Source organism: Coregonus clupeaformis, chromosome 9, assembly GCF_020615455.1.
Source record: "Coregonus clupeaformis isolate EN_2021a chromosome 9, ASM2061545v1, whole genome shotgun sequence".
Lineage (NCBI taxonomy): Eukaryota > Metazoa > Chordata > Actinopteri > Salmoniformes > Salmonidae > Coregonus > Coregonus clupeaformis.
In genome coordinates, this window is record NC_059200.1 from 29395682 (window position 1) to 29407463 (window position 11782).

The 11782-nt window shown below is 41.0% G+C and overlaps 2 protein-coding genes and 1 long non-coding RNA gene across 6 annotated transcripts in view; 2 read left to right on the forward strand and 1 right to left on the reverse strand.

Annotated features, from left to right (window-relative positions):
- Positions 1-1515: 1515 nt before the first annotated feature.
- LOC121573816 (E3 ubiquitin-protein ligase RNF185) overlaps positions 1516-11782 on the reverse strand; it is an 18613-nt gene continuing 8346 nt past the window's right edge. Inside the window, exons 1-7 of one of the 4 annotated variants that reach the window (XM_041886131.2) lie at positions 9728-10008; positions 9201-9419; positions 9018-9036; positions 8775-8887; positions 8598-8652; positions 8038-8155; positions 1516-1597 (exon numbers count right to left, since the gene is read on the reverse strand). In XM_041886131.2, coding sequence (XP_041742065.1) covers positions 1542-1597; positions 8038-8155; positions 8598-8652; positions 8775-8887; positions 9018-9036; positions 9201-9364 — 525 coding nt within the window. In that variant the 5' untranslated portion in view covers positions 9365-9419; positions 9728-10008 and the 3' untranslated portion in view covers positions 1516-1541. Of the gene's footprint in view, positions 1598-7348; positions 8156-8597; positions 8653-8774; positions 8888-9017; positions 9037-9200; positions 9420-9727; positions 10009-11782 lie in introns of those variants that run through there. The other 3 variants (XM_041886130.2, XM_041886128.2, XM_041886129.1) reach the window with 3 other exon arrangements.
- On the forward strand, positions 3096-6430 carry LOC121573812. Its single transcript, XM_041886120.2, has 2 exons — positions 3096-4032; positions 5244-6430. Exons 1-2 carry the CDS (start codon positions 3903-3905, stop codon positions 6065-6067), a joined length of 954 nt encoding a protein of 317 aa, XP_041742054.1. The 5' UTR covers positions 3096-3902; the 3' UTR covers positions 6068-6430.
- Positions 10674-11782, forward strand: part of LOC121573821 — a 2059-nt gene continuing 950 nt past the window's right edge. Inside the window, exons 1-3 of the long non-coding RNA XR_006661417.1 lie at positions 10674-11063; positions 11341-11546; positions 11742-11782. The exon at positions 11742-11782 is cut by the window's right edge and continues 198 nt beyond it. This is a non-coding gene — a long non-coding RNA (uncharacterized LOC121573821). The remainder of the gene's footprint in view (positions 11064-11340; positions 11547-11741) is intronic.

Genomic DNA, 11782 nt, shown 5'->3' on the forward strand with positions numbered 1-11782 from the left:
GGACCTCAGACAGGGGCGAAGGTTCACCTTCCAACAGGACAACGCAGGAGTGAAAGAAAGAGACAATAGGGTGGCTATATGTGAGGCTACACACTGTATGCTATAGGCCTAAGGCTGCCTTTAGTGAGAATTTGGGCTAAAACAACGGTATGTAGAACAATCTAGGCAATGCATGAACACAGCAATGTTGAAAGAGTGGCAAGGGGTCAGCAATTATCAACCCAGGCCACCCAAAGATGACGTGAACAAATCATTCTACAAATAACTGGCAGTAGCCTGGAGACCGGCCTGGAGTAGTAATTCTTAGTACCGAATCATTATAGCAAGAGGACCTTGAACACGGGATACCATACAGTAGATAGCAAAGGAGCTGTTTACCCCGAGAAGTTGGAGAGTTTGCTAGAAATAAAATGTGCTCATGATTGAAAGAAAAAATGCTTGTGAACGTACAGTTCTATTTTATGTACCATAGATAGTTTATTAGTTAATTTTCCCAGTGGAATTTCCAGCTCTCAGATTTTTACTGTTTTAATCTTGTTTATATTATTTATGGCTATAAAGCTACTTAAATTACCTAATTAATATTTTGTAAACATACAGTAGGCGGGCATTAAATGTGATATGGATTATTACATTTATTTCAGTAAATGTAACACTCTGTAATCTTAATTTTCTCAATTGTATGCTGGAGGCTAATAACTTTCATGTTGTCTGTTGTACAGTGCCCTCCGTAATTATTGGCACAGTGAAGCATTTTTTCTTATTTTGGCTCTATACTCCAGAAGTTTGGATTTGAAATCAAACAATGACTATGAGGTTAAAGTGCAGACTGTCAGATTTAATTTGAGGGTACTTACATCAATATCGGGTGAACCGTTTAGGAATTACAGCACTTTTTGTGCATAGTCCCCCCATTTTAGGGTAGCAAATGTATTGGGACAAATTAACTTATATGTGTATTAAAGTAGTACAAAGTTAAGTAGTTGGTCCCATATTCATAGCACGCAATGACCACATCAAGCTTGTGACTCTACACATTTGTTGGAAGTGTTTTTTCTGTTTATTTAGGTTGTTTCAGATTATTGTGTGCCAATAGAAATGAATGGTAAATAATGTAGTGTCATTTTGGAGTCACTTATTGTAAATCAGAATATAATATATTTCTAAATACTTCTACGTGAATGGTGATACTACCATGATTACAGATAATCCTGAATGAATCTTGAATAATGAATCGTGATACAGTTAGACGCACAAATATCATACCCCCCCAAAATGCTAACCTCCCCTGTTATTGTTATGGTGAGAAGTTAGCATGTCTTGGGGGTATGATATTTTTGTGTCTAACTTTCTCACTAATCACAAAGACATGTAAAGATGTATATGAACACTTGGTACTGTTCTTTATTTTGTGGATGTTATCTGACTACAGCAGCTGTCCCACAGTCCTCCGTGTCCTCTGGTGATGCTCGGCATGAGCAGAATGACGAGCCTCCTGCTCAGGGACAATGTGGGGCTCAGTCAGCGTGTCCGAACTGGGCTCAAGAAGAAGGACTTGGGAGTGCTCGGTAAATACTTGCAATATTTCCATAATGAGCTGAATGCACAGAAATACACATTTCACATCAAATATTAGAATAGATCATAGTCTTGGTAAGATATGTATTAGTGATAATGTCTTTCACCGTGATATTTTGTGTATGTGTATCTCAAAATTCCAGGTTATGTCTTAGCAACCATGCTAATGGCCATCATCGTACTGCTGGGATCAGGCATAACAGCCGGTTACTTCTACAAGAGGTCAGCTGAAGGCGGGAAATTAATTCCTCAGACATTCCACATGCATAGCAATGGAGAGAAACAAGGAAGGACGTAGAGAAACAAATGACTGCGACTCTCAGCCGTCATAAAGGCGGTCTCAATGCACATTTTCATGGTATAAGATATCACTGCATGGATCATGGAGATCTATATTTAGCCAGCCAATCTGATTAACCGTTTGCATGATTATGATCTTAGGTCATCAAAGTTCAGTAGTTCAGCATTTTATAACTCATTTCTTATACAAGGATTCAGTTGTCATCATTCAATTAGTTCAGAGAGGGATTGGCAGTGAACAACAGTTTGGAGCCAAATGAAGCAAAGTGAGATGATCTATTCAACAATTATGTGAATGGATATTAAACAGGGGCCTGACTTGTGTCTTTATACCCAGGGACCAGATGCTCAAGAGGCAGCAGGAACAAGAGGCAAGTGAGCGGGAGTTGCAGCGGATCAACCTGCCTCTCTCTGGTTTCTCCAACCAGGCATGTGAAATAATGGATGAGAATATGGTGGCAGTCTGTGTCCAACACCTGCTGAAGAGGAGGAAAGGGTGCGAGAGGAAGGGGAGGGGGACGGGGAGGGTGGTTGTGGACCCCGTAATGGACCAGGCAGGTACCGCTAATGGACCAGGCAGGTACCCCAGAGGTGTGAGAGGAGCAGGACGGACAGATGTGTTGTGGAATGATGCCCTTTCTCCTTCATTTTCTAATGCTGTTTTTGAACACAGCATGTAAAAACTAAAATTCAAAATAATGGGAATGGTACAGAAAAGGTCTCAGGACTGCTTGGACTGACTACACACAAATACTTTTGGAGTTGTAGGAGCAATGGAAGATTTTTTTTATTTTATTTAACCTTTATTTAACTAGGCAAGTCAGTTAAGAACATATTCTTTTTTACAATGACAGCCTACCAAAAGGCCTCCTGCGGGGACGACGGCTGGGATAAAAAATTAAAATATAGGACAAAACACACATCACGACAAGAGAGACACCACAACACTACATAAAGAGAGACACCACAACACTACATAAAGAGAGACACCACAACACTACATAAAGAGAGACCTAAGACAGCAACATAGCATGGGAGCAACACAACATGACAACAACATAGTAGCAACACAACATAGTAGCAACACAACATAGTAGCAACACAACATGGCAGAGCACAACATAGTAGCAACACAACATAGTAGCAACACAACATGGCAGCAGCACAACATAGTAGCAACACAACATGGCAGCAGCACAACATAGTAGCAACACAACATGGCAGCAGCACAACATGGTAGCAACACAAAAAATGGAACAAACATTATTGGGCACAGACAACAGCACAAAGGTCAAGAAGGTAGAAACAATAATACATCACACGAAGCAGCCACAACTGTCAGTAAGAGTTGAAGATGTATCTACACAGTGTAATTATGGGTCTTCAGTGGTATAGGCTATTACTATATGTTGAATATATGCTAGTAAAGGCCTACAGTATTTAGTAAACTGTTACTTTTATTTTAAGACTGATTTAGATAAAATTATGCTTTCTTAATTAATTAAACATCCAATCGCATTATATTTTATATAATTTTCCTGCAGCTCCACTAATGTCTGAGCTGATATGCCAGTTGTCATGTTACACAATCAGATATTTAGAAAATTGAAATAGTTACTTGAAATGAGACAGCATGTGCACAGATTTTTTCCCTAGTTTGTTTGCACTTAATTTATTATCCACATTTGCTTAGCTATAGCCTGTTTGGTATATTATGTATATTTATGAGAGTTAGGTTGACACTGATGAGCACACCTTCAGGACAGGTGTCCTAGAGATGGGTTATAAGGTTGCTAAGTGCTTTGTTTGGGTGTCCTCGGTCTAAAAGTATTCAGAACACGGGATTGTACTGCCCTCTTGTGATGAGTAGGGATATGACCGAATAAGTAGAACGGGTAGCGCAAGGACACGCATGCGGTAGCGGATCGGCTCGCGATATTCTGTACATACCGCTTTGACGTAACCACGCGGAAAGGCGGGGGACCGTCGCTTCCGCGCGCGACCGACCGCATTCTCAAGTCAAGATGGACGAAAAGTTGATATTGTCCGTTTTTAATTTTCCTGAGCTGTATAATACAACTTTGCCAGATTACCGCAATGGTGACACAAGATCACTTGCTTGGCGGAGAATCAGCGCATTGACAGCTCTTCCAGGTAAGCTATGCTATTTCTACAAATCATCAAGTTTCGTTGATGCAAATGTTTGAGCTAACCTTAGCGAGCTAGCTAGTTGTAAGCAAGCTGACTTGTTTGTCGAAATGGGGTAAGTTTATAAATTATGGCGTTTGTTGTATTTTTTTAAAAGTCACGTGAGTAGCATCTGTATACGGTGAGTTTTAAGAGCACTTCACTGCAAGAACCGCGTGAATCATATTTAAGTCAATGGGGAGGCAGCGGCCGACGAATTCGTGAGCGCAGACTGCAGACACCGCGGCACGAGGGAAATTTTTTTCCGTTCCCCACCGGCGCTGAGCCACGAGTAGCTTGGCATTGCATCTTCCACGCATGAATGAAATTAGCTAACAAATGCCATCAAATGGAGAGCACTGCACATTTGTAGCCGACCAACTCAATGGTATAGCCTTCCATTTACAGTTTATAAATAGGAACCCGATGAGGTTCCATTAATGAGGGAGTTATTTATTATACGCTGGCCGGGGTTAGACCGGGCAATGGCCGGTCACATCATCGTGCGAAAGTGGGGTCGGTTTGGTCATGTTGTCAACAGGGCAGTATATGGTGCATCGTCCAGAAACATATTTTCCATAAAATGTTTAACTCGTTGGGAAGGCAGATAAAGCGTTTTTATCCAAAGCAATCACTTTTGCATGGGAAAACACTGAATCCTACTAATTTCTAACGTCACTTTAGTGACTCTGTAGCTCAATTGGTAGAGCATGGCGCTTGTAACGCCAGGGTAGTGGGTTCGATCCCCGGGACCACCCATACGTAAAAATGAATGCACGTAAAAATGTATGAACGTATGTATGCACACATGACTGTAAGTCGCTTTGGATAAAAGCGTCTGCTAAATGGCATATTATATTATTACTTTTTGAGCCGATTTCGCGGTCGGACAGAACGGGTCACCTAGCTCAAAGCCGGGCGCCACGGCGAGATTAATCGAACCCCCTCATTGGGACAGAGAGACGTGTTCAATCACCTCAAATTTGTATGCTCCATTTTTTTCCTGACTCATTGGCCAAAAATAAATAGTTAATCTTACTAGCTACTTTGATTTTTTTTCTTCCATTTAGTCTAATATTTTCCATGTTTAGCTCGTTCAATATGAAATGCATCAAATTAAGTATTTTGATATGATGAATCCATATTGCATAATCAATATAATTGATTTATCCCTTTAGCTGAAGAATGCAAAAGGAAATGGAAGAATCTAAGAGACCGATACTTCAAGGAAGTACGACAGGAGAAAAGGAGTAAGGAGGAGACAGGGGAGCGCACCACCAGCCGATGGAAATACAGACAACTTCTGAACTTTCTTCAACCATTCATTAAACCCAGAAACAGCAATGCGGACCATGACAACCAGGACAGCCCTGACACAATCAATAAAAGCACACAGAGTGAGATCAAACCTGTCAAAACACTCAACACAGCCCTGGTAAACAACATGAAAACCCCTACTACCCAGGTTGGGACCATGTCGCAGCTAGCCTTTGTGACCCAGCTGTCCCCAGCACAACAAGGCACCCAGATGGCCCAGCTGGCTTTCCTGGCCAAGCTACCACCAGGCGCCCAGATATCCCCAGCACCCCAGCCATCCTCAGTGCCCCAGCTATCAACATACACAACCAGGAAGAGACCTCAGACACTACAAGAGTCACCTGCTTCACCATGTTCCTCAAGCACTCCTGCCAAGCTCTCCACAAAGAACAGGAGGCTGCTGGCAAAAGAGAAAGATCACAGATCAGATTCCACGATCCCTAACCGGCAGTGTGACGAGGATGAGATGTTTCTCCTCAGCTTCGTTCCTGCCTTGAAGAGGCTAGCGCCACAAAAAAGATGCGAGACCAAAATGAAGATCCAACAGATAATGTATGAGGCAGAGTTTAGTGTAGATCAGCCAGTGACTGTCAAAGACCCACTGGTGACAGTGTCCAATGAACTGCCAGAGCCCGTGCCTCAAGAAAACCAAGGGCCAGTGTCACAAGAAGAGCCAGAGACATAACTCGTTCATTTTTGTAGGGTCTACAGGGGTTGTTCTCTGTGGAAGTTTAGATATTGTTTCTTTGGACCTAAAGTATTTTTTGTAAAATATATATATTTTAAATCTCTCTCCTAAAAGTTGAAGAGGCAAGTTATTAATCTTCTGTTTTTAGAATAATCACATTTTTGGTGGTATCATATTGAGAGGTATACTTTATATTTTTCACAATAGTTGATTAACAACCAAATCTTAAAACATTTGCTGTTATGAATGCAAGTTGTTAACCAAATTGAAAGGGCTGTTATTCTGTTTCTAATTTAGAATGTTTATTTGACTGGCATCATTAAGTGGTTGCAGCCTGATGATAAAAACTTTGACTACCCATATGAAGGTGTATATGTTTAGATAAAGATCTCTCTCAGTAGGATATGGCGCAAACAGTCTTTATTACAGATGCTATTTTAATAATCAGTTTATTATAATCATCCATTCTTTATGACAATATTTAACTATTTTTTTATTACAGTGAGAAAGTTGTAAAGTAAACAAAATCTTAAATTAGTGAGGGAGAACACTATCAAAAATAACTATCAGTTACTCTTCATGACATTCATCTTGCTAGTTGTCAGGTTGAAGAAAACAATATTTTATATAGTTTGCACATTCCTCCCCCCCTTTATTATATAAGCATATGCATTAGAATTCTACATTTTCCTTTGGACTAAATAATAGTCTTACTAGTGGCAGACAATAACAGTATCATTCAACTAAAAAATTACTCCTTTAAATTGTAATCTTTTATCCTTCAATTTTGTAACTTTATTTTCTGAAACATGAGAAATAGTCTATCAAAATAGCTCCTAGGGCAACTGAAGACATACCGGTTAATGTCATTCAATAACTTAAACCCATACCAATACTGCTCTTTTGGACTATTCCCCTGCTGACACCACACATAAATGCACCACTATTGTTAATATGGCTGCATACTGGTAATGGTACCCAAAAGGCAATTGTTGTGTCAATTTAAGTCTATCACATTTACATTTACGTCATTTAGCAGACGCTCTTATCCAGAGCGACTTACAGTTAGTGCATACATTATTCTTTTTTTTCTTTTTCATACTGGCCCCCCATGGGAATCGAACCCACAACCCTGGCGTTGCAAACGCCATGCTCTACCAACTAAGCTACCTCCCTGCTGGCCATTCCCTCCCCTCCCCTACCCTGGACGACGCTGGGCCAATTGTGCGCCGCCCCATTGGTCTCCCGGTTGCGGCCGGCTACAGCAGAGCCTGGATTCGAACCAGGATCTCTAGTGCCACAGCTAGCACTGCGATGCAGTGCCTTAGACCACTGCGCCACTCGGGAGGTTATCACCAATGATACATCTCTTCCTGAATTGATAAATTCAGTTCAGAAACAGGACATACCACTCCTAATCTATATCCATACAAACACAGAGGGTATATCTGGTACCTTACATTCACTGATTTGCCATCTTTCTTTTAATATCTGGTTCTATATTGCCAGCCATGTACACTTAATGTCTATTAAAAAAACATAACCTTGATAGAAATGAAGAGGTAGGACCATTTTAAGACTATTTCAGACTTCTGTAGGACTCATAGTACAGATGTAATCACACAGTTTGTAATCTCAATTACTGAAATTAAACCAATAGCTAGCCAAGTCAAGAGGACAAAATCAAACAAGTATCTGAAAACAGAGTATTAAGAACTGTCCAACTTGAGCCTTGGTCCTGGCTGCCCATACATTTATGCGATTAGTAGCCAAAACATGATCACCAGAGCCACAAATAGAAAGAGTTGAGACAGGAACTGTTCATCCATGTGCTGGGGGGTCCCAGGGGCAGCTGTGTGGGGTAACCAGTGGAGAGTGAACAACTTCTTTTCTAGGTAGAGGGGGCCATTCACAATACATTTTTGATGAAACATTGTTACAATGCTCAACCTGCAGAGCTAAAGTACCTGGGGGTGGTCTTCCATCGTTGATGTTAAAAGCTGTAGCGAAAATTCCAAATGGAAAGGCACCAATGCCAAAAGACATCTGGAATCCTCCATCTCCAAAACCGAACCCCTGAAATCCCTGTGATGGGAAGAAAGAGACCTTCCAATAACATTGCACTGACAGGGTTATAACATGACTATTCCATATGTACAAAAAACTTGACTAACAGGTGTTGAGGGAGAGATGATGTGACGCAATCGCTAGTGCTACGTTTTGTCATTCTCAAGGGGTCAAATAGAGAGCCCTCTTACTCTTCAGGCAGTGCTTAATAGGTACCAGTGAGACAGGTAATTCTGCTAATGAATTCAGCTATGGGCAGGTTTTCACTACAGCATCCCATGTCATAGTTTCATCATGAACGGGTAGTGCAATACAGCAGCCAACATTGCAAACACAGGTGATACACAGTAGAACCATCTGTTTTGAACTTTACCAAAATCCTTGCTAAATAATTGTGGACAGTCTGAAAAGTGAGAGTAAATGCTTGGTGATGATAGTGCTTGTATTACACAGTACTTACACCACGATTTTCAGGCTCTGGCCTCTGTCCTTGTGGTCGAGGAGGCGTTCGCTCCCTATAAAAATGAGAGACAAGTTGTTGACAGCAGTAGTTTGGGATGTGGAATTCAGAGTAAATAACTGAAGATTGTATGCAAACTGTGCTCCTTTTTTTCATGTTTTGAGTGCATCAACCCACCGTGGGTCCTGCTGGCCTGTGCTTCCCCTGCCATATAGTGGGATGACTTTGTCTTGACTGATGCCTGCCTTGCACACTGGACACACCTGTCTGTTAGGTCTGGTCTCCAACCACTGCATAAACATTGGGGGGGTAAGATTACATGACACATTCAGAGTAGCAGTAAAACATCCATTGCTAAAGGGTCAGGTGGCAGCTGATGACAGTGGTTGTGTAAAATAAGTTAGGTATCAATTGACTTACCTGATGTAAACACGGCCAACTAGATGCGACAGGGAATGTAAAGAATGGGAGACAGAAGAGATACATTAAATTACTATATTAAATTATGTGCACAAGACCCTCTCCTGAGTAACAGATAATAAGGATGAATGTCACTCAATCAATCACAAATACAGTACAGCGTCAAGACAAGAGGGTGTTTACCAAAAGAGATGCCCACACAGACTGATCACCGCATCCTTGGAAGTGTCCAGGCAGATGTTACATTCGAAGGTGCTGTCCTGATTGCCACCCTCCCCAGCAGTCGAGCTGTTGGGGTTCTCAGTGGCGGTCGAGACAGCGGCTGGTGGAGGTGCAGCGCTAGCCATTGTTTCCACAGATCAGGAGATAGAGTGGGGTGATCTATCTAGCCGTCCCCCTTGCCTGTAGATTAGTATGTGTAAATGAATCCAAACAGATGAGAATCGAGATATACCAAAGTCGAACTTGCGTTATCATTTACAATAAATGTTCAGAGAAATGTTGCTCAACAATGCTCCAGCGGCGTTAGTAAAGTTACCACATTAACTGACGCAGCAGCTGGATCCAGTGTGGCTAATTTAGCTAGCTAACGTTAGCTAGATTAGCAAAACGTTTATGCTAACGTTGCGCGTTAGCTAGAATGTAGCTACTACTTTAGCTAGCTACATAGATAAATGAACGGCGTAATATAAAAATACACAATTGACTACCTCCTTGCGTTCATCAAACAAATCCTCGTTGTCGTGGGTAGAGATATCTAGGTAGAAAGCCACCTATTCTGTCAAGTTGCCAAGTTAAATTCAAGTTTCAGCTGATAGCATCACTGTAGTTAGTATCCAGAAGTTGTTTGATGATTACTTGTGATCAGCTGGCCGTGTTCGAGAGGCACAAAACCGCAATGTATCATGGGTAAATTGTGATGATCTACAAAACTATTAATTTCATACATTGTAGTTATTTCCCACCTCCACCGGAATGTGGTAAGAGCGATTACATGATAGGATAAATATGATTAAAGATGACCAACGCAGAAATCGCTCTGCCATTTCCTGGATGCAAAAATTCTAATAGTTCGTCTAATTTCAGTCTGTGACAAAACAAGCAAGTATAGTGTAGAGAATACTTGTACCATCTAAACCGCTGTGAATTATTTGAACCATAACCCAAAATATTGTATTTTCAACTGTTAGAAGCTGGTGAACAAAACCGAAAGTAAAAGATGCAAGAACGAAACTTAAAAACGGGAAGCACAGATCTACCATTTAGACTTGCTTTCAATGAGAATGACAGCTATATAACTCACATTTCTATGTGAATTGTGTCAGATCCCCCCAAAAAGCTACATATTGCAGCTTTACATAAAGCAGGTAGTTGAATGGTACATTTCGTCGTTAGCGGTGCTTTTGTATGGAGGACTAAAAGTGCCACAATTAAATAAATAAATACACCATTAAATAATTACTTAAATGTGTCATTAATTAATTAAAATTAGAATTAAATACATAAATGTGTTATTAAATGTGTCATTAATTAATTCAAATACCGATTCATTTTATGTAAAATACATATATAATAATTTCACTATTTACATTTACATTTCATGGTCCTGCGTTGGAGTGCTTCCTGAATTACTTAAAACTGTCAAACTGACCCATCAAAAGTTGGTAGGCGGAACCTAACGCCTGATTGGTTACCCTCTGCATCAAGCCAAGACAAATCAATTCCGGATAATGGATTGATGCAGAGCTACTGAACACATTCCAATACACTGGGTGGCGCTATTCACCTCTACGTTGGTTTAGTTACACGGTTAAACAGAACTTTCATTGCAACGGCTAAAAATCAAGAGAAGACTCGGTCCTGCTAGCCCCAATGTTGAGACGCTGTGTGAGGTGCAGGACAAAATGTCTAAAAGTTGCCCGGAGCTGCTGAGAGAAGCAGCGAATTTGATTGAGGAAGCTCTGAGCAGAAGTCCAACGGCTCCCGCGGCACCGGCAGCTCAGTCACAGCAGATACCGGCCGCTCAATCACGTACACCTGTCCAAGGTAAGCTAAGTAATTTCATGTTAGCCAGGTGTGCTACTATTTAATGATTCGGGACACACGTGTAGGTTAAATTAGATCGACTCGAACATGTATTTGCATGCGGTATTATGATGCTTCGTGCGTGACACGTTTATTGTTAATGGGGGGGGAAGCATAAACCTAGCTAGTTCGCTAATCGGCTAAATGGTGTTAGCTGGCTTGAGCATCCCAAGATAGAAGTAGAGGCTGTTTTAGCTGACTGGTGACCATTGAGCTGTTACGTTTTTCTGTGTTGCAGCGGAGGTAGCAAGGCTCTTTGCGCCATATAACATTGGAGCCAGAAGGAATATGACGAGACGACCAGCACAAGTCCAAGTTAGCCGAAGAAGCTACACACACACTGTCTGTTGTTTGGCTGACCACAATGCGGATAAAATTCCAAGCGTACTGTTTAAAGCTGAACTTCTTACTTCAGGACTTGGAGAGCAAAAGTAACATTTTCAGGTCAGTGCGAAACTAGGCATTTACCAAAAGTAAAAAAAAGTTTGTACTGTCTGTGGCTTGTTGAAATTATTTGCATTTCTTTTTATAGTGACTCAAACTTAATTGGTGTTCATAGTGTCAATAATAGTTATCACAGGCTTATTTGCTTAATTTAAGGTGAGGTGAGTTATGATTTTGTTTTGTTTTTTTCTCCAGGGAATGACCACGATCCCATGGTTATAACAAATAAACTGATG